Source organism: Ascaphus truei, chromosome 7 (genome assembly GCF_040206685.1).
Source record: "Ascaphus truei isolate aAscTru1 chromosome 7, aAscTru1.hap1, whole genome shotgun sequence".
NCBI classification, from domain to species: Eukaryota; Metazoa; Chordata; class Amphibia; order Anura; family Ascaphidae; genus Ascaphus; species Ascaphus truei.
In genome coordinates, this window is record NC_134489.1 from 102843619 (window position 1) to 102866614 (window position 22996).

Consider the following 22996-nt stretch of genomic DNA (forward strand, 5'->3'; position numbering starts at 1 on the left):
TAGGAAGTTAAGAGTCCTTCTGTACCCTGTGAGCACTTAACCCTGTTAAGACTCACATATGCATCATGTTGTGTCTAGAAACTACATAAGTAGAGCATCACATTCACCCGGTTTTCTACGTGTTCGTTAAAACCGTTCCCTAAATCTATTGGAAGAGGAGATTTTCCTGCAGGTGCTTTTAAAATGTTCACAAGTGTAGATGGAAAGAATGTTAGCAAAATAATACATCAGTTATGAGAATTTGAATGTGTGGGTTTTACTGAACCATGTGGGACTGCGAAAATTGTGTGGAACTTTTGGGAGAGATCCAACACAATAAAACGTATTTACACAAACTACTTGATGTTCTGGAAATTAGTAGGAATAATTCACGACACAGCGAGGTATGATAGAGGATATTGCAAAATAAAAGACAGGTCAGAAATCCACAAAACTGTCAATTTAGTGCATGTTCTCACATTAAAGACAAATATGAACAGCAAAATATGAGCATGTACAAAGCTCAATGATACACAAGGCATTCACAACACACAAATCACATTTAGCATTTGTCTTTAATTTTTACATACATGGTATAAACAAAATACAAAAGCTTTTGAAAAAAATATATATAATTATTTTGTTTCACAATGCTGTACATCAAAATATACGTTTTTCCTTCAGAATGAAGTTCCAAAAGAGTCCTCCATCTTCCTTTTCTTGCAGGGGGTTGCTGAGTAATTGTCTGCCGGGCTGAGCGCTGGATTTCCCTGTTCTGCCTCCTCACAAGCCTCTAGTAACAAGGCCTCGTCTGCATCATCCACGCCACTCTCCTCGGAGAATGACCTCTGGAAAAGGTCGTAGATGCTCTTCTGCTTTGGGTCCTACGGCAAGGAAAATATCAAGAAAAGAAAGTATTAAAAAGGTCACTTTGAAATGGTTTGCATCTTCCCACGCGCTTTCATTCCTCAGCTCCTACGCTCTCAGACCTGCTCCAAACAGATTTTTTACACTTATCACTCTACTAAACACCACTCAAATTGATGAATCCTAAAGATATTACTCCCTTCTCATTTTATTCAACCAATCTGCAGCCTTTGATACTCTTAATAACCCACTTCTCCTCCACTCTCCACTCTCCACTCTCCACTCTCCACTCTCCACTCTCCACTCTCCACTCTCCACTCTCCACTCTCCACTCTCCACTCTCCACTCTCCACTCTCCACTCTCCACTCTCCACTCTCCACTCTCCACTCTCCACTCTCCACTCTCCACTCTCCACTCTCCACTCTCCACTCTCCACTCCCTTGGTGTTCAGGAGAAAGACCTTTTCCTCCTACTTCTTTCATCGTTCCTTTGCCGGGACGGCCAACGCCAGTCCTCAAGGGCCAGTAACAGGTCAGGTTTTCAGGATCTCCCTGCTTCAGCACAGGTGGCTCAATCAGTGGCTCAGTCATGACGCCACCACCTGTGCTGAAGCAGGGGAATCCTGAAAACCTGATCTGTTGGTGGCCCCTGAGGACTGGCGTGGCCAACCGTGCATCTACTGTCAACTCTGCATACGTTCTGGGATCGCTCCGTTTTTCTCTTCATACACTTTCCCATGGTGACCTTATTCATTCATTTGGCTTTAAGTACAACCAGAATGCAGTTGAGACACAATTGTATTTATCACACTGAACCTCAGAATCGACAGTACAGTGCTAGCTCTCCCACTGTTTCATGTCAATCTCTTCCTGGATGGCAAGAAAATGCCTTAAACTCATTGTCACAGATTGTGAGCTGCTCACGATCACCCCCTCCCCATAGATTAAGCCTAATTGTGTCCTTTGCCATGCCTTTTCCTACAACCCTTCTCACATGCTGCACCGTACCTCTGGATCTCCCTCACACTTCATATCTGCTAAGCACCCTCTCTCTCTCCCATTTCAAAACCCATCTGAAAACTCAACTGTTCAATAAAGCGTTTAATTAGTCCAGGATAACTACGACTTACTACAGTATGCTCCAATACGCACTGTAACAAATGCACACACATTTACTCTTATTGTTCACGTTACTCTCTCTACATGCAAATTAGATTGTAAGCTCTTTGGGAGAAAAGCATCCCTGTCCCCATGTTACATATATATCTTGTGATGCATATATTGTAATTGTACTGTAATGCAGTGATGCTCAATTCCAATCCTCAAGCTCCCCACCAACAGGTCAGGTTTTCAGCATATCCCAGCTTCAGCACAGGTGGCTCAATCAACAACCTGTGCTGAAGCAGGGACTGATTGAGCCATCTGTGCTGATGCTGGGATGTCCTGAAAAGCTGACCTGTTGGCAGGGGCTTAAGGACTGGAGTTGAGCATCACTGCTGTAATGTTTGTAAAAAAAAATAATAAGTGCTGGGTGTTCTAAAAAAGAAAACCATGCGTCTGAAAAGAACATCAGCAGATTTTATGATGAGTAACATTCATTCATGTAAAATTAACGTACATGTGTAGTCTTATTAATAAAATAAAAAAATAAATCAAGAACTGTTTTCCTTATCTGGATCATTTTTGCAATTTAACAATAATGCAATAATTAAATAATTCCCTATGTCTTTTTCCCACAGAAACAGGAGGGAAAGTACTTATCGAATATCTCACTTATTACCTTGTAGAAATAATCTGTAGATTCCGTCGTTTCTGAAAAATCTGTCTCGGACAGACCAGCCTGGCCTAGAACTTTCATCTTTTGCTGAATCATAGGCCTGTAATGGGGGGAGAGGGGGGAGTAAGAAAATAGGATTTTCTGCTCTCCTATGAAAGTATCGCGGTCTTAAAAGCTTCAAAAGACTGACTCCTAAAGACTGTTCATGGTCCCACGGCTCAACAAAGTATCTGGCCGCTACCCCTTCTCTTACCGTGCACCCCACAACTGGAACAGTCTACCGGAGACTCTGACAGCCACCACCAGTCCAAATTGTTTCAAAACTAAAGCTGTCTCACATTTTAATCTGGTCTGTAACTGTTGCATACGCCTATAATATATTATCTCTAACTGTGCATGCAAGGTCTTGTATATAATGAATACCCTGTTCACTTAATGTAACTATGTATTTGTAACTATGTATTTGACATCATAACTCTATGCCCAGAACATACCTGAAAACGAGAGGTAACTCTCAATGTGTTACTTCCTGGTAAAACATTTTATAAATACGGTAAGTAAATTCAAGAGTGCTGAATTACTATAAAATGGGCAACATAGGTTTCCATGGAGGGAAAGAAATAAAATGTATGGGAGGACGACACTAGTATGTTGGCGTTTGCAGAGAGTGGGCTATCTGATCCTGGATCAGTAAACATTGAGGTCCTTATTCAATATGCTTTGAAGCAGCTTCACAGCGCGATGTGCTTTCCAGAGCTGGAGATAAGTTTCATTCAAATAAACGAGACTCTAATCTTCTCCAGCACGGGGAGAATCGTCACAGCATACGGGCTGTAGAAGCTTAGGCCTTCGATCCGTTTCCTACCACAAGTAATCATCGGCTGTGCCTTTTCCAACAAGGTAGTGAATGTTCACAGAACTGGTCTGCCCGATTCTATGGACCCGATCTTCAGCTTGGATCAGAACCTAGAGGAAACAACAAGAGGAACAGACACATCAGCACCATTGATTCCATTTGCTGAACACTGCTGCTTACCCTTTAACTCCCACCCACTCCAAACACCAGCAAACAATATGCCAATGTTTCATGGTGACTCTGGTTTAAAGAGCAGTAGTGATGGGCAGCATATAAACATGATTATGAACATAAAACCTGAGATTATCTCTTCCCCCTCTCTTTTCTTTTCTCTCCCCTTGATTGATGCTTTAAGTATTCTTAAAAATGCTTTGGAGGAGAGAGCTCTGAGGAGGATATTTCTGATTTCATTTTATTTTTCTAATATATTACTCTCATTGTAGACAGAGCTTAACGTAGAAAAGGAAAAAGAAGTATTGGTAACCACTAACCTAATAATATTACATTAATAAATGCAATATAGTGTTTATACAAAACTAACTATATATTGTGAGGAGTTATAGAGTCTAATATATGGTATACTTAAGTCCAGGAGAGTGTTCCACGTCCCTCGAAAATGAGAAAGAAAGAAAGATGTCCTCCGGCGCGTTGACTCAAGTACAGATGTTAGGCATGGAATAGATAAATACAAAAAGGGGGCAACAATGTATTAATACCAGTTATCCTATTTAGACACTTTAAGTTAAGATTATACACTTACAGATTGAAAACCACACAATCTATAAATTCATGTCCACATGGAGTTTCAGGTGTTACATGAAATAGAGGCGGCTAGTTCTCCGCTTGGTCTCAGCTTATTCAGGATACTGGACACAAACAAACGAGAGACTATCATGGCACAGTAAATGTATTACACTAGACTGGGTTAGAGCAATATTGCACTTACAGACAGCACTTGACAAATCAGAGTTTGTGGATAACTTTCCAGCATGTGGCAATGGACTCCTTGCTCTCTCGTACTGGGCCTGCTCACAGTTCAGGCTTCACGGAATCCAAACAATTTTTGCCCTTTCATCTTCACAAGCCTGCTGAGCCTGTCTCCTCAGATTTCCATGTGGGGGGACACGTCCCCTCTCCTCCCTTCCTGTACCTTGCGCATGGACAGGAGGTAGCCAGGAGGAGATCACCAGCGGTGTCTTCCGGGTCGTGCTTGTGTCCTCGTGCAGGTACCCATAGGGCAGTCATCTGATGCTGATCTTCAAGGAGGATGGAGTCGGATTGCGGGGGATGACGTCGTGGGTCTAGAGCTTCCTGATACGCCGGGATTCGGAGGGTCAAGACTTCTGCTCTTCAGTGGAGGGTTACGTCTATCCACAAACACTGATTTGTCAAGTGCAATATTGCTCTAATCCAGTCTAGTGTAATACATTTACTGTGCCATGATATTCTTTCTTTTCTTTGTATCAAGTCAAGTATCCTGAATAAGCAGAGACCTAGCCGCCTCTATTTCTGTAACCTCCGAAACTCCGTGTGGACGTGAATTTATAGATTGAAAACCACACAAATCTGAAAGTGTATAAGCTTAACTTAAAGTGTCTAAATAGGATAACAACTGGTATTAATACATTGTTGTCACCTTTTTGTATTTATCTATTCCCTGCCTAACATGAGTCAACGCGCCGGAGGACATCTTTCTTTCTTGCTCATATTTTCGAGGGACGTGGAACTCTCTCCTGGACTCTGGCAGCTGAACTCAGGTATACCATATATTAGACTCTATACCCCCTCTCAATATATATTTAGTTTTGTATAAACACTATATTGCATTTATTAATGTAATATTATTAGGTTAGTGGTTACCAATACTTCTTTTTCCTTTTCTACGTGAAGCTCTGTCTACAATGAGAGTAATATATTAGAAAAATAAAATGAAATCAGAAATATCCTCCTCAGAGCTCTCTCCTACAAAGCATTTTTAAGAATACTTAAAGCATCAAATAAGGGGAGAGGAGGGTGGGTACAGAAAATAAAAGAGGGGGGGAAAGCGATAATCTCGGGTTTTATGTTTGAAAACCACACTAATCTAAGTGTATACGCTTAACTTAAAGTGTCTAAATAGGATAACAGCTTTTATTAATACATTGTTGTCCCCTTTTTGTATTTTTCTATTCCATGCCTAACATCTGTTCTTGAGTCAACATGCCAGAGGATATTTTCCATTCAAGCTTCACACAGAACTGTGCAGATAAAGTGACTCCCTCCTCTAAGCATGCAATGTCATTTCACAAAGAGAGCTGGCACTGGAATTCAAACCAGTTCGCCCGCATCAACAATGCATCGAGATACCCAATCTACTTTCACCAGTCAAAGGAGCCAGCAACATACTGCTTTTCAATGCATTTCCGGCTCTCTTAGCAGTGCAGGGGATAAAGAGTAACCAGCTTAATTACATTTCAGAGAAGCCATGTGGTGACTTATTGGATATTCTCAGACTTGGGCTTTTTTTGAAAGCTGAAAAATACAGCGAGAAAGTCACGAAGGGAACCAACACACACACACACACACACACACAGGATGGGTGAAGAGGTGAAGAGTCTGACAGACGGCAACAGTGAGACTGATTAGGCAGCTACACACTAACAGGTCTCTATGAAGCCATATTGAAAAAAGTGAAAGCACATCAAAATTTAGAAAAATCTAAACAATAAAACAAATGTTATTGGAATACAAGTGTCACAAAATGGAAGTTCCACTCTATTTGGACCTTCATCAGGACATGACAGATGTTATGTAGTACATATACTGTAGAACAGTATTTATAGGACAGACTTGTACTATGTAACATATCTCTGTCATTGTCCTAGTGACGGACCTAACGTACCGAAACGTCAATTTTGTGACTTTTGTATACCAATAAAACATACTTTTTGTTTAATATATATATATGTATATATATATATACATATATATATATTAAACAAAAAGTATGTTTTATTGGAATATATATATATATATATATATATTATATATATATTTGATGTGCTTTGACTATTTTTCAGTATTGACTATTTGAGTGTATTATGCAGTTTGCACAATTCTTCACGGGGGGGGGGGGAAGAGGGGTTAGCATTTTTTTGTTTACAGGCGTTGGTGTAAGTGTGCAAGATTTTTTTTTCTATTTTTAAATTCTACAGAGCCGAAAAACAAACGCAGATTGCAGCCGTCATTCCTGGAAGGCGCACGTTCTGTTAACAAAGAGTACGATTATAAAACATTGTGGGCTCACACAAATGAACATGCGACTTCGAGCACCATCTTGCAGTTCAACACCGTTAAGATCTAACAAATATTCTGTGTGTTCGGCAGAAATAATAAGAAAACGGAGCACTTTCCGATACTACAGGCGGAGAATGGAATTATCAGGACAAACTAAACGTTGTTCTATTTACTCGTTCATTTTGTGTAAAATAATATCTGAAGTTTGACGAGGATCATCACTTTTCATGTGCTAAAACTATTTCAAAAGTCAACCTTGACCACTGCAACATTGGAATCGCTGCAGCATATGCAGCAGTTAGCAGGGTCTTAGATAACCCCTTTAAAATTTTTTTATCTATGCTGCCATGTGTTACGCTGTTTGGAGTGTGATTTTAGGTGGCACATCTTTCAGCTCTTCTCAGAAACAAGGCAATGTCGTTTATACTAGGGGTGGCCAACTCCAGCCCTCAAGGGCCACCAACAAGCCAGGTTTTAAGGATATCCCCACTTCAGTCTTTGCCTGAGCCACTGATTGAACCACCTGTGCTGGAGATGGCCACCCCTAGTTTATACCATCCAGTCCTTGCGTATAAAACATCACATTCTTACACCGGGGTTCCAAAACAGCTCTGCAAACACAACCAAGTCAGCACTGGACAGCGTCAGTCCCATGTTGGCAGCCGTGATGGATAAGACTGCTACGCAGTTTTTCTCGCAGAACTGGAATTTGTGGCACAGCGATTGGCGGTCAGCTGATGAGGTGGAGCCATCAATACGAATATAGCCAACCTCCTGCAGTGGAGTAAAAATGAGAAAGATGTGATTAACAGGTCGTCAACATACGAGGTTCAAAGAAGCATCTGGAATGTTTGCACTTGGCTCTGTGGGTTGTTACACTGTTGTATTTAGATGTGCTGAGAGACAGAGTCAAAGCTGACAAAGGGATTGAATCACTGCAGTCCCCACCTAGGCTTTTAATTAACCAAGCTCCACTGGGCAAGGAAAGTTCCCTGAATGGGGCCCTTTCCAAAGCCCCTTGCAGAGCAGTAGAAAGTGCACTGCAGTAGGTTGTCACTTTCAGGAGAATGCAGTAAAGGAACCAAGAAGGAGAGATGTGACAAACAGTAGTACTTCTGCTTATACAAGAAGCCTGCAGCAAGTGTGATATTTAGAGAGCTGTAAACGGCTGTGTGACACAAGAACTCCGGTGCATTTAATTGTGGGCATTACTCATCACCGTCCCTAACGGAATTGTAATCCTGTAAAATGCCACACACCAGAAAACAAAGTAACACAGAACGCTAAAACAAAATACACAAAATCTGACTTCTATAACCTCAAGTGGAACACTTTGTTACCTTCTTCTCCAGCTCTTTACAAACACTGTCAAGCATTATTTTGTGATGGGCAAACACAAGAAATTTCTCTCGTCCACTCTCCAGCAAATCCATGATGTATTCTCTGCAGAAAGTCAAATATTCTAAAATAAGACATGACAGTACTACAAGAAATGGATCCAGATATCACTGTTGTGCATGCATGGAAATGAGCTGTCAGAAGCTTCATTCGAACAGGATCTGTGGCATCATACTGCAGCGATGCTTGGAACAGAAGAGGATCAGACGCATGTTAATACCAGCCTTTGCTTTTCCTCATACCAGTATATTGTGAAGGGGCATGTCCCTGCAGAAGCCCAGATGCACTAAACTTCGTTAAATCAGGGCAAATGATGTCAGGTTGCCTAAAGTGAAAGACATTATTTTCCCTGAGTTTAACTCAAATCCACCAAGCCAATTATATGCAAAAACAACGTCTGTCATTTAACACCTTAGTTAGCATATGGTTAACAAAGGGTTAATTTAGCTCTATCTTAATATAACCTGATGTTAATTCAGGTCTTGCCTAAAAGGTGGCATCGGCCCCCTTCAGACCCTGAAATATGAGTCTAACTGCCCATATTTCAGGGTCTGGATGGAGCCGAGCCAACCCCACCCTTGGGTATAACCTAAATAATGTCGGGTTAAATCCCTGTGCCAACCTGAACGGCCTTAGCACAAATGGGATGTTGGGGAGAATGCCTCTTGTGCAGAGCATTAGCACCAACAGCCAGAAACAAAATATGCATCCGTTATTTAAAGGACTGGGTTAACGTTAGATTATGTGATTTAGTGGATAGGAGTTATAATTAACCCAACATTAATTTAGGTTAATGTTCGGTTAAATAGGCTAACGGAGCTTACTGCATCTGGCCCTTAGGTGTGGGAAGTTCGGTTTTCCACACCATGAAATGAAAGGACAACTTTGAGGAAGCGTGTCGGTGGTGAGTCTTAGGCTGAGTCCCCGCTAGCGCTGAGCGCGCTCATGCTTAGAGCATGAGCGCCGGGTGTCCTGCAACTTGCGGACGCGCGAGCGGGGGGGGGGGGGCGCAATTGCGGGCTATCGGGCAAGCGGGAAAGTATAAAAAGTTTATTTACAAAAGTGCTGAGCGTGTGTGCCCGCGCATTTGCGCACGCATTGCGTGAGCGGGAACATGTGTATATATATATATATATATATATATATATATATGGGCCGCAGCCTTAGTCCCACCATGCTTTAACCCTTTAGCTTCCAGAGAAAACAACTCTGACATCAAGCAGTTACGGGGTTAAAAAGGCACAGAGCTCACTGAGGAGAAGGGAAATATGAGAAATAAATCACAAATGCTATTTATACCTTGGAGAAGTCCCTTACCTACCTACGCTTGAGGTATAAACAATTACCATTGATTCGAATCTCTTTCAGTAGGGGGCTCAATATACCAGTGCAATTGTATGTGCACAATCCGTGCTCTGTATTATTAGTAACTGCGAACACACCAAAAGAATCAGATTTTGTTCTCGTGTACGCACACACACACACACACACACACACACACACACACACACACACACACACACACACACACACACACACACACACTTCTGGGCAGTGCAGCTACCAGTGCAGAGACTCCACAGGCCATCCATCAAAACCAAAATGCTGCAAGAGGTATTATAGGAAATAGGAGCATAAGCTGGCACTCACGTGACAGATCGGATCTTGGCTTCCGCCGTCCTGTTGTAGAAAAGGAGTAGAGCCTCCTTCTCTTGAGCTTTCTGTAAATAAGAAATTGTACTGTAAGTCACATTGCGGCAAATGTGTACACTTTGAGATTGATGGGATACAGATAAAATGTGGAATATTTGCTAATGTAGAAGTTTAAAACTGCATCTGCAAAGCCTGAACCCACAACTTCGGGGGGCTGAAGGTGGAAGGAGTTGTCTCACAGTGACTGCTCTGGGTCACTATCACTATCACATTGAGCACACAATCTACCTGGATGAGCAGCAAGAGGACAGCAACAAAGATTTGATTGTTCTATCAATTTGACACTACAGTAGATCATGTGCCCACTTTTCCGGTGCCCGGAAATATATACTGCCATGGGCACTCTCCAACATTTATAAAGCCAAGATGTGATGGGTAAATAGTGACCCACGTAGTTGACATCTGGAGATGGACAGGGAAGTGCCACAGCAAATACCCTGGGTCACACACATATTGGCGCGCGACCCACGCCTCAGGGATAACAATCACACGAACAGAATATTGTCTATAATGCCCAATGTAGACTAGTGTCAACTGTTCCAGTAAGACACGCAAGATTCAACATCCTGATGAGGTTTACTATGGACCTTGCGCAGACTTATGTGACTGCAGCTGCAGAACATCCATGGATGCCGCAAAACCCATTCTTGGGTGCCCTTTATTGTCTCACAATGGAGACCTGGGAAGACCTACGCTACCCGAGAGGTCTTTAAAGCGTTACCCTTGGGATACCATTAACCCCAAACATGCAGAATATGGACGGCTCACAGATGCCTTCCCCACAAGCCTTACGAGACACACAAGGCTATTATGAACACATTCCAGATGGCAAGTACGTAACATATCTAGGACTCTATTGGTTCTAATCCCAAAACATACGGGTCATTTAGGATTTAGTGATTATGACTGATCTTGTGTAATGTATTGATATTAAAAACATATCCTAGTTAACAATGATCAACAGAAAAGCTGAAAATAACGTGGTTTTGATATACTGCTAGGTCTGAATATTGGTGTAACTGATTGTTACCCACTGTTTGCTTATTCCTTCTATGTTATCACACCCCCTTCAAGTTTGGCTCCGTTTATATCTCGCTGCGGTTGCCTAACAGTCCAGCAGCTGGAGGCGCGTGGTTGGCACCACATATTCTTCACCCAGAGTATTTATTTGTGTCAGTACCACTTGTATTTTGTTGTTCTTGAGAAAGGTCCCAAAGGCGGACGAAACGTGGAATCTTGGGTCAATAAACCGTTATATTCATATAACAGAGCTGCGAGTGCCATTAGGGTGGCCAACTCCAGTCCGCAACGGCCACCAACAGGTCAGGCTTTAAGGATATCCCTGTTTCAGCACAGGTGGTGCAGTCTTTGACTGAGCCACCTGTGCTGAAGAAGGGATATCCTTAAAGCCTGACCTGTTGGTGGCCCTTGAGGACTGGAGTTGGCCACCCCTGATATAGATATGTAGATAATCACACATCCATATTTATTTGAGAATTGTCTGCTTTGTAGGGCCACCCAGAAAGCGGTTCCATTTAGTAGCCTTGAAAGATATTAATGACATCTAGAAAGCTTTGCGAGAACATGTGTTGGTAAAACACAAGTTGTGACAGCAAATTGTACGCCATTGTTGGCTATTTTTGAGTAACAAAGATCTCCGACAGGTAGCAGCTCAGAGGCTCGAAACGTACCACAGCGATGACACATTCCCCTCAGACAGATCACAGCGCTGCGACCCCCCTAAACCCCTTCATCTGCCTCCAAATTAACATTCCCTCGCAGTGTGAATAGAGACCGTGATGGAGCTGGGAACTCTGCTCTATGGAAATGTGAAGGACAAAGGGTTACGTTAAATTATTAAGTGAAGCACCGACAGGGCCCGACTCCTACAGTCTCTTTCCGCCCAGAGAACACTCACACTCTTAAAGCCCTTTGCCATCTCCTTCGCGGCGGCTGCCAGCTCCGCCTTGGCTTTGGCGTTGATGCCTTCAGGGGCCACCACCACCATTTTGCGCTGTTTGGCCGGCAGCTGGGACAGGACATCGGACTTCAGTCTTCTGATCATTATCGACTCTTCCAGCAGCAGCTTCAGCTCGCTCAGGTTGGATGAGCCACAGTAATCCCACCCCCAGGGCATCTGTAAAGGCGAAATAACTGAGTCCCATGCTCTCCCCCCCGTCACATTTGATATGAACATTTAAAATATTCAAGTTCCTGCCAAATGTGTTGTAAGCCAGGAGTGCTCAACTCCAGTCCTCAAGCCCCCCTCCCCCAACAGGTCAGGTTTTCAGCATATCCCAGCTTCAGCACAGGTGGCTTAATCAGTGTCTCAGTCAAAGCCACTTGTGCTGATGCAGGGTCTGATTGAGCCACCCGTGCTGCAGCAGGGATATCCTGAAAGCCAGACCTGTTGGGGGGGCCTTGAGGACTGGCGTTGAGCCCCCCTGTTGTAAGCCACCGTTCCATGTTAAAATGTAAACTCTGACCTAAAGCCCCGTAATGTATTTACCTGTTTGGCGTTGCAGTAACGGATCCCAAAGTCATGGAATCGCGAGAAGAAGGCTGGTCTCACGGCAGCGATCTGTGTAAACAGCTCCGCGGGCCTGGACATGGCAGGAGTCCCAGACAGCAAGATTACCCTTTTGGCATTCTAACATCAGATATAAAATACATAGAAAGGGGGAAAAAAGAAAAAAGGTGTCCACTCTTCCATGATCTGCGGCATGCATAGAAATCGCCATCTCAGTGGTGTGTATCACACGTGTATTTCCTCGGGCATCTCCATATTAGATAACTACTCCTGCGTTTCTGCAGCTAAATGGCCGCACTCTGAAACAACCTTACAATTCCCTTTTTGAAACCAGGAACCAGAACAAAAGTCAGAGCTGGTGTTGCTGACCCTGTGTGCGCCTTAAGCCGCCCCACAGAATTAGCCTGAAATCCCCCTGGGTTAAAGATTGAATGTGCTAGTAAAAAAAGAAATCATACTGTAGGAGAACAAACCATAATGAAAATGGAAATTAATAGGGTAATCCCTCCTAAAACCAAAGTGGACTAATGCCAGTGACAGGGTGAAGGGGTCACATCTGGGTGATTGTCGCCTTTTTTACCCACACCTGACACCTATAAGTATTTTATAATAATTGTATTTAAAATTAGTATTTAAACATAGCGAGATCAGACTTGGGAGGGTTTTGATTTCCTCTGGCTGCTCCATTTCGCCTGATCTCAGGTTGTGTTCCTCTTTCCCAGTCCCCTGATCTTTATTGGCTCTGATGCCCAGTCCCCATATCTTTATTGGCTCTGATTCCCAGTCCCCTTATCTTTATTGGCTCTCTGATGCCCAGTTCTCTTATCTTTATTGGCTCTGATTCCCAGTCACCTTATCTTTATTGGCTTTCTGATGCATAGGCCCCATACGAATGAAATCGGTCCCATCTTTGCTTCTAACATGATTAGATTTGTTTAGGGAAGCTAATTAGACAGTTTAACTCTTTACAAAAGGTTGTTCTCTGACCCGCTTTTTCGAATTACAAATAGCCTGTTTATCCTCACCACATAACCATTTGAGAACCCCATAAAAATGTTATTTATTTTGGCGAAAGACGAAAGCTCTCTAACATTTTCATTAATGAGAATCCCTGCCTGTGACTATCAGAAATGTAGGGTTTCCAGTCTCAAATCATTAAGTGGGGGCACACTTTTAAGGTTTCATTTACACACTACAGACTAAAGTCCAAATATAGTGTGATAATATTCACACTGGTGTAATATACAACCGTCAGTTGTTGTAGACAAATGTACTGGCTGCTGCAGTCAGAATTCAGTGATGATGGATTCCCAATGCATGAAATGAGATTTAAAAGGACACATATAGCATAAGGTACGGTAGTTGAAAAGCACAAAATATTGTGCTATATCAGGGGTGCGCAAACTGGGGGCGCAAGATCTGCTAGGGGGGTGGGGGGGCATGGCGGTTACAGAGGCCCCGCGCCCTTCCCCAAGGCATTTAAATTAAATGCCGGGGGAGGCGTGAGGCCTCTAACGTCCCTTACCTGCTGCCAGCCGGGTTTTCGACGACACGCCGCCATGGCAACACGCATCAAATGACGCTGCGGGGTCATGTGACATAACGACCCGCGACGTCATTTGACGCTGGGTTCTAACCGAGGGGGGCCGCGAACGCTGGGGCTCCCAAGCAAGTGGGCGCACGACAAAAACTTTGCGCACCCCTGCGCCAGATGGTAGCTATTTTGTGCTTTTGAACTACCTTACAGTATTATCCATCATCACTGAATTCTGACTGCAGCAAGCGGGACATTTGTCTTCAACATCTGACGGTTGTATATTACACCAGTGTGATTATCATCACACTATATTTGGACATTATTACTAGGCGCCGAGTATATCCTCTTCTGTTTTGTATAGTGTTTATCTGACATAGGTAGTCAGTCTTGAATAGTTAATGGAAGCCGCCCTTCGCTAATTTATGGTGAACATTTGGGTAATCCCTTAATATATTTGGTTAGCGCTAGATTACCCCCTTTTTTACACTACAGACTAGGCAAAGAAGGGTGGGTCGCCGTGTTGGTCCTTTCTTCCATGTAGTAACAAAGCAGGGAGAGGGAGGAGGGGGTATGATACCTTTTATTGGACCAACAAGTAGTTGATATGTTACAAGCTTTCCCACCTCTCAGGGTCCTTCATCAGGTTACCCACAAACCCAGAGAGGTTCAAAAACTGGTAACACCTGCTTGCTGGTCCAAGAAAATATGGGTGCTCAAGTCCAGTCCTCAATCCCCCCCTCAAAACGGTCAGGTGTTAAGGATATCCCAGCTTCAGCACAAGTGGCTTAATCAGTGGCTCAGTCAAAGACTAAGCCACCTGTGCTGAAGCAGAGACTGGAGCACAGGACTGATTTAGCCGCCTATGCTGAAGCATGGATATCCTTAAATCCTGACATGTTGTGGGGGCTTGAGGACTGGAGTGGCGCGCCCCTGCAATAAAAGATTTCATACCACCTCCTTTGTTATTACACTACAAACTGGAATAGCCTTTTATAAAATCCCACCTATTGAAATGACCGGTTTAGGTGTTTGAGCAATGTACAGAACACCAGAGCAGCCTGTAACACGCTGTTCTGCTCTCACACCGACAGGTTGCGCAGCGTGGCACGTGTAATATACAAGTACAGATGGATGGAGTGGATTCTTGCCTTCTTAAACTAATTAGGAAGATTTATGGTGTTTGCCACTTGTGTAAAAGTCACAATATGTCCCTAGTTAAGGTTGACAAATTGTCAGATATTTCACTTAGATAAAACACTTCGGAGCTTATTCTTCACCAGCCAAAGCAGAAGATGGGGCAGTTTGCGGCTGAAATTCCCCGTGTGTATTTCAGCTTAAAAACGGCCCAATCTGCCTCTTTGGCTGATATAGAATAAGCCCCTTAGGGAAGGATGGCAATTTGATTCATGGTCTTTGCTTCAAAAGTATATATCAATTAGGAGAAAGCTGATATGCAGGACAAGCTTGAAAGAAAGAAGGATGGAGGGAAGAAAGAAAGAAAGAAAGAAAGAAAGAAAGAAAGAAGGGAGTAGGGAAGGAGAAAGAAAAAGAAGGATGGAGGGAAGAAAGAAAGAAAGAAAGAAAGAGGAAAAGAGAGAACGAAGGTAGGAGGAAGAAAGAAGGGAAGGAGGAAGGAAGGGGGTAGGGAAGAGAGGACACGGGAGGAAGAAGAGAGAAGGATGGAGGGACGGAAGTTATGCTCATTACACCTTGGAGCCAGGTAAGTACCTTAAGAAGTGGCATGGCAGCTTTGCATCGAGCCGTTTTCACATTCTTCAGGAAATGGGACTCGTCCTAAAGAAAGATGCCAGATAACGTTATTGATTTAGATTTGTTACAAGCGTTTTCATACTTTGAAATTAGGAATAAAAAGGTGCTGGCATTTTATCAAATAATTCACAATTATTCACAGGCAATCTCTGCATAACATCTCACTGTAACATATCAGACAGCAGAGGGGTTACATCCGAATGTATTCAAAACACCCAAAAAGTAAAACTTGCCAGGAAATCCACCAGCGGGCCGAGGTGGACGCGGCCATTGTTTGTTTTTTAAAATCTAGAGCAGGGGTGGCTACATCCAGTCGTCATTGCCACTAACAGGCCAGATATTAGGGATATCCCTGCTTCAGCACAGGTGGCTCAGTCATGACCGTGCCACTGATTGAACCACCTGCGCTGAAGCAGGGTTATCCTGAAAACCTGACCTGTTGGTGGTCCTTCTAGACTGGAGTTGCCCCCCCCCCCTGTACTAGATCCTACATTAAACTCTACAGTTCAATGTATAAAACAGAATTTCCTCATCTTCCATTTTAGATGATGCACCTTTTTAAAAACGTACGTTTTACCGTTTCAATTCTTCATTTCTGAAAATCAATTCCATCTTTAGCTGTTTCCATGTTTGAGAAAGAAGGTTCTAAGTTAGGAGATGGGACTTCTGCATCATAGCTCAACCAGATAGAACTATTTTCTGTCCTGAATATGCTGAAGAAGCCATGCCCATAGGTTTGGTCAGGTGAGACTGGGTACATTACAGCTATCCCCAGCACCCCCAGTGTTACTCACTATTATGATGACTTTGAAATTAGCTGCAATCTCCTTGTCCATCTTGCAGAGGAGATCAAAGCTAATAATGTTGACCAGGCTCGCGGTCTGGCAGTCTCGGCCAGTCACTATGACGTTGACGCTCTCGGCGTTCACCGAAGGCAGCCATCGGTGGAACGCCTAAATGGAAATAGGGAGGCAGAAACACTCAGCATCAACAAAATAAGGTAGTTCAATAATAATGAACTTTATTTACACACACCCATACACCATGTGGGAATTGAACCCAGGACCTTTCAATGCGCGACCAATTCCCTACCTGCTATGCCACAGGATTGGTGTGATACAACAGACTCTATAAATATATGTGTACTATATGTGTACTATATGTGTACTATATGTTAAGTTTGTTTTTAGAGTCTGTGACTTCACACAAACCATGTGTTTTTAAAATCGGGAGCGACGCTCAGACCGCATTGTTGGGAGAGGGAGTGGCTCAGTGAGTAAAAGACACTGACTGGCACAGAGTGTGAAGCAGGGGAACCTGGTTCAATTCCCGGTGTCGGCTCCTTGTGATCTTGGGCAAGTCACTTTATCTCTCTGTGCCTCAGGCACCAAAAAAAAAACAGATTGTAAGCTCCACGGGGCAGGTACCTGTGCCTATAAAATGTCTCTGTAAAGTGCTGCGTACAACTAGCAGCACTATACAAGTGATTTTTAGAACAGAAATGCCCGGGCGCTACCTGTGAACCGTTCGAAAGCGAATAGGGTGTAATGAAATACAAAACCTTGATGGTAGACAAGGTTTTCCCTATAGTTCTTTTCCTCCTGTGTCTCTGAAGACCCCAACGTAGGATCTACCCAAGATCCTTCAAGTGTACAAAAGAGAGAAGAAAATGGGGGAGCACTGGTGGAGTGAAAAATGAAATTATGATGCAATATGATATGCGTGTGTGAAACTCTTAACAGTGGGTGGTGTGGGTCTACAAAAACATCAACACTCACACGGCCTTGTGCAAATGCTTGCGCATCAAGGTATCTTTTGCGTCCTCGCTTCTGCTTTTCTGTTCTCGTCAGGATAATTTTTTTCTTGATGTGATTCCTCTCGTCTGTCCTGTTCTTCTCCTTAGTCTCACATGTAGTGTCCCCCTCGGAAGAAATACATGGGGATGTGCGTCAGAATGTAAATTGGTACAAACAGAATTATAGCAGGTGGGTGGAAAACTATAATTAGGATTAATATAACACTCACACGGGCATGTGTGTGTGCACTCTGGGGGGACGGTATCTTGACCTCCAGCAGGGTATCTCAATTTCAAAGTGCCAGCTGACACTCTGTGGCAGGTGGTGGGGGACAGGGAAATGAGCAAATAATACAAAAATATATAAAAAAAAAAAAAAAAAAAAAAAAAAAAAAATATATATTACTCACACGGCCAAGTGTGAGTACACACTTGGGAGACAAGTTTCTTGTTTGTTCTGACCGACGTCCCTGGATCCAGCCTTGTACCAGCCTCTGATGTTATTTTCTCTCTTCTAGTGCAATGTGGAAGTATAACCGCCAAGATTGTTGAGGCCAAATGACTCTTTATTAAACAAATAAATAATGAATAGACAAACTCACCGCTCACTCAGCTCGTGAGCTGCGGTGTCAGGATAAAAAGGCCAGTCTTTAGGGGATGTTAAACGGGGATCGTTGGACTGCAGTAAGACTCCCTCCGCGTCCGGGAGGAGCTCTGTGCTTCCCGTGTCCCGCTCCCTACGGTGGCCGCAACAGTTCAAAAGGGATGGGGGATTTTGAGCAACGCGTTTCGCCAAAACGGCTTCCTCAGGCTCCGTAGTTGTGATGGGTAAAGCTCGCCGTTCCTCCTTTATATACTGCGGCCTGCCCGACAACTCAATCCCCTTCAATCTTCCTCCTATAAACAGCTGTTCTGAGTCTCAGTCTTCTCTGAGCCTATGTGTATGCATTGCTAATTGCAATCGCCTAATACTAGCTTTTACAAACACCCTGAGGTTTTGATACATTCATTTCAGGGATGGATGCTCCTATTTTAAAACTGATGATTATGTCTGAGTTTTACCACACTCTTAATGGTTACACTATTGTGTAATCTTGATATAAATCATAAATGTCTAAAAATATAAAATGTGTTTTAAACAATAAAATGTGTTTATAAAGGCTCAAGCTCTATCTATGGCTTGTATAAAATGGAAGTGTGTAATGATCAATTTATAGTGAAACTTATTGTGAGCCTCATCCCTGATATTGGTGGATGTTAATGTGTTTGCCAATTTAATATCTAAAAATATGTTTTTAATTGTAAAGATATATTAATAATGTTTTATCACACGGTCGAAAGGTGCGAAATCATATATTTCTGGGCTCTTTAGTGATCGTGGGTGATCCAAGTCTGTAAAATAAACCAAAGGAACACAATAAATGTCCTATACTGGGCATGGATGTTAGTAATTAAAAGTGGTAAATTAAAAGTAATTAAAAGCTTTAATGCTGTGTCAGACTAAAATAAGTGAGGAGGGACAGGGGGGGGGGGGAAGAGGGAAGGGAGAGAAGGGGACGGGGGGAGGGGGGGGGGGAGAGTGTGGGGAGGGGGGGGGGGGGGAAGGGAGGGGGGGGGGGGGAAGGGACGGACGTGAATAAGAAGAGCGTGCGGGGGTGGGGAAAGTGGGTGGACTTCCCCGGCTGGTGAAGCCTAGGGCTAAAAAAATGTGGTGGAAATGAATGGAAGATGGAATAGTCAAAAAAAGGCTCCTAGGTCTATGTCTATGTTGAGGCCTTTTGGGGCCAAGGTCTGGAGTCTGTAGATCCAATACGTTTCACGTTGGGCCAGTTTGTTGAGCTGGTCTCCGCCCCTCCAATGTGCCTCTACTTTTTCTATTCCTTTGAATGAGAGTCCATCGGGGTTTCCTCCATGTACCAGGCTGAAATGTCTGGAAACACTATGGGTCATGACCTGCCTACGTATATTGCCCATATGTTCCAAAACGCGGACTCTCAAGGCCCTCGAAGTCCGGCCCACGTATTGGAAACCACATGGGCACGCAAGCAGGTATACCACATATTCCGTCCGACAATTAATGAGGTTTTTGATATTAAATTGTTCTTTTGTTGTGTTAGAAGTAAAACTGTTTTTATCGTCTTTCATTGCCTGTTTGCAGGCCTTGCAACTAAAGCAATTGAAAAATCCCACTGGTGGGGGTAACCAATTTTGGGTGCTAATCTTAGGTTCCCTCCTAAATACACTAGGTGCCAATTGTGCCTTCAATGTTTGTGCCCTTCTAAAAATGACCCTCGGTGTAGATGGAATGTGATCCTTTAGAATGGGGTCCGTCTGCAGAATATGCCAGTGTTTCTTTACCACTGCTGATATATTGCCAAAATCAGTGCTAAAATCCGTGATAAACGATATGGGAAAACTAGTCTCATTGCTCTTTTCCCTGGATTTTAAAAGTTGTTCCCTCGGAATTACTTCCGTTCGTTGGAAGGCTGTGTTAATTGTTTTGGATTCATAGCCCCTTTGTAAGAATTTGTCTTTCAAGATATCTGCCTGTTCTTGGTAAGTCTCTGTATCTGTGCAGTTCCTTTTGATTCTGCGTAGTTGTCCGTAGGGGATATTCTTAAGCCATTTTGGGTGATGGCAGCTAGTGTTTAAAAGGTAATTGTTCGCATCGGTGGGTTTAAAAAATGTTTTTGTTTTTAATATGTTGTTTTCCACAAAGATCGTGAGATCTAAAAAGTGAAGAGAGGTTTTACTGCGTTCTGTAGTGAACTCTAGGTTCACTTGGTTAGTGTTGATGTAGCTGATAAAATGATCCAGCTCTGGTTCTGTCCCCCTCCATATGAGCAGCACATCATCAATATAGCGATGCCAGGAGACCAGGCTCGCGCCAAACGGATGGTCGGACCAGATGTGACTGTCCTCCCAATCCGCCATGAAGATGTTTGCAAAACTGGGCGCGAACCTTGTCCCCATCGCAGTGCCGCACAATTGGAGAAAGATGTCGCCGTTGAACCAGAATGAATTGTGGCGCAAAATAAAACCTATGCTGTCTAAAATGAATTTACGTTGTTCCTCTGGTATTGTAGTGTCATGTGTTAAAACGCGCTCTATAGCTCCCTCTCCATCCGTGTGTTTGATGCAGGTATAGAGCGATTTCACATCGCACGTGACTAAAAAATAATTTTCCTGCCACTGGATGCTATTTAAAATGTTCAAAACCTGTGTGGTGTCTTTTAGATATGACCTACTGCTTGTGGCATATTTTTGAAGAAAGGTATCTACGTATTCGGATAAATTTTGGGTAAGGGAGCCTATACCCGATATAATGGGTCTCCCCGGGGGAGTCTCCAGGCTTTTATGTATTTTTGGTAAAAAATAGAACACAGGCAGAATGGGATTATCCCGTTTTAGGTAGCTCCATTCCTTCTGGTTCAATATCCCCAGCGACCTCCCCCTCTCCAGTATGGCATCTAAAACTTTCTTATCCTTAGTTGTTGGATCACCCTTCAATTTTTGATAGGTGCCTTCGTCCCCTAGTATCCGGTCTGATTCTTTTAGATAATAATCCGTATCCATCACCACCACGCCACCCCCCTTGTCCGCTGGTTTGATGGTGATGGATCTATCTTCCTCTAATGATTTCAGGGCCTCTTTTTCTTCTCTACTGAGATTATCTCTCTTGGCTTTTGGCTGCCTTGCAATCTTCTCCAGATCTTCTAAAACTAGCTGTGTGTAGACCTCTAGGTGTTGTCCCTTACTGTGGCTGGGATAAAATTTAGACTTATCTCTCAAGCCTGAATGCACGAAATTGTCTTCCATACTGGTGGCTCCTACTGGGCTATGTGCTATGACTTGGCTCCCTCCCAATGTTTCCCTGGACTGCGCATCTTTGTTTAAAAAGAATCTTTTCACTGTTAAGTTCCTTAAAAATTTATTCGTATCAAGGAACATGTTAAAACCGCTAGACTTTTTACTCGGGGCGAAATTTAGGCCTCTCTCTATTAATCCAAGTTGGGTACTAGTGAGTGCGGCCTTGCTTATATTAAATACGCCCCTTATTTCGTTTGTCTCTTTTGGGGGCCTCCTTCTTCCTCTTTTTCCTCTCTTTCTCTTTTTTTGTGTTGTTTCCCTTCTTTCTCTTTCTCTGTTAGTGGTTCGAATCGGTTCTGTGTGGGTAAGGGATGCGGGGGACTCTGCTCTAAAAAAGTCACCGCTGTGTTTTGCTTGGGCCTGTCCCAAACTGGGCTTTTAATGGGCGAGCGGCTAACATGTCTCTGTCTCCCCCTCTCTCCATCCCTATCCCTCGGTGTTTCTCTTCTCTCCCTAGCATGGTGATTCTCTCTTTCCTCTCTTCTATATGATTTTGGTCCTCTCTCCTCTCTGTTTCCCCTATATTCCCTTTCATTATTCGGCCGCATCTCCCGGTCTCTCGGTCTCTCCCAATCTCTTGATCTTTCCCGGCTCCTACGTTCCCTTCTGTGGTATACTCCTCTATCATAGTACTCATGGCCCCTATCTCCTCTCTGGTGATATGGTATATAGGGTTGGTATGGTTTGTGATAGTTGGTGTGATCTCTTTCGTAGTGTCTGTTCTCTCTAGGACCTCTATTGTTATCTGTTCTGATTTCTATTTCCCTTCTGGCTGGAGGGGGAGGGGATGGGGCGGACTTCGGGGGCTCTCTCTTAGATGTTTCTTGTTTGGCCTTTCTATCATTGGGAGTGGTTTTAAACCTCTTCGGTGTGTGTGCACTATCTTCTCTGCCTCTGTCCTGAGTTTTATTGTGCCCGCTTTTATCCCACCTCTTATTGAGGCCTTCCTCGTAGTCCTCTCTATCCCTCTGGAATTTGATATTCTTACTGATCTCTAGATTTTTCTCAAGCGAGTCTAACTCTTCTGATAGTTTTTTGTTTTTATCAAGAAATGTTGGATGTTCCATAAGGGACTCTAACTTTTGTTTAATATTGTTGACCTCTTCGTCTATTTTGACTAGGGAGTGTTTGTGGTGTTTTATCAGTAGTTCCATTAGATCTTTGCCACATGTGTCGAGGATGGTTTCCCACATAACTGTAAATTCAATCTCCTCTAAGTCAAAAGAAGGTTTTTTATTGGTTCTTAAACCTCTTGGAATTCTATTGACTTTTAGGTATTCCTCTAGATAGGCCATATCAATGATTTTTCTAGTCTCCTTCTTGAGAAGTTTGTCTAATTTCTCAAATTCTTCATTTATAATGTCTTTGTCATCTTTCTTCTCTGTGTTTTGCATCCTTAACTCTATATCCTTCCCTCTCAGGAGTCTTTTTTCAAATACATTAATGGACATCTCATTTGTCTCTATTTCCATGGTGTATGCTTAACACGAGGGGGGGGGGTGAGAGGGTCGTGTGTGATCTACTAACAGACAGTGATCTGTGTAGGGTGGTGCTGCCACGGGTGGTTGGGTATATGGGGCGTGATTTTTAGAACAGAAATGCCCGGGCGCTACCTGTGAACCGTTCGA

The 22996-nt window shown here is 43.3% G+C and overlaps 1 protein-coding gene across 3 annotated transcripts in view; it reads right to left on the reverse strand.

Moving 5' to 3' along the window:
• Window positions 1-535: 535 nt before the first annotated feature.
• The window catches only part of SMARCAL1 (SNF2 related chromatin remodeling annealing helicase 1), a 63595-nt gene continuing 41134 nt past the window's right edge, over window positions 536-22996 (reverse strand). For all 3 annotated transcript variants that reach the window (XM_075609723.1, XM_075609724.1, XM_075609722.1), the window contains exons 8-17: window positions 16498-16656; window positions 15662-15727; window positions 12376-12516; window positions 11785-12003; window positions 9804-9874; window positions 8096-8198; window positions 7347-7529; window positions 3489-3589; window positions 2627-2723; window positions 536-863 (exon numbers count right to left, since the gene is read on the reverse strand). In XM_075609723.1, coding sequence (XP_075465838.1) covers window positions 660-863; window positions 2627-2723; window positions 3489-3589; window positions 7347-7529; window positions 8096-8198; window positions 9804-9874; window positions 11785-12003; window positions 12376-12516; window positions 15662-15727; window positions 16498-16656 — 1344 coding nt within the window. In that variant the 3' untranslated portion in view covers window positions 536-659. The remainder of the gene's footprint in view (window positions 864-2626; window positions 2724-3488; window positions 3590-7346; window positions 7530-8095; window positions 8199-9803; window positions 9875-11784; window positions 12004-12375; window positions 12517-15661; window positions 15728-16497; window positions 16657-22996) is intronic.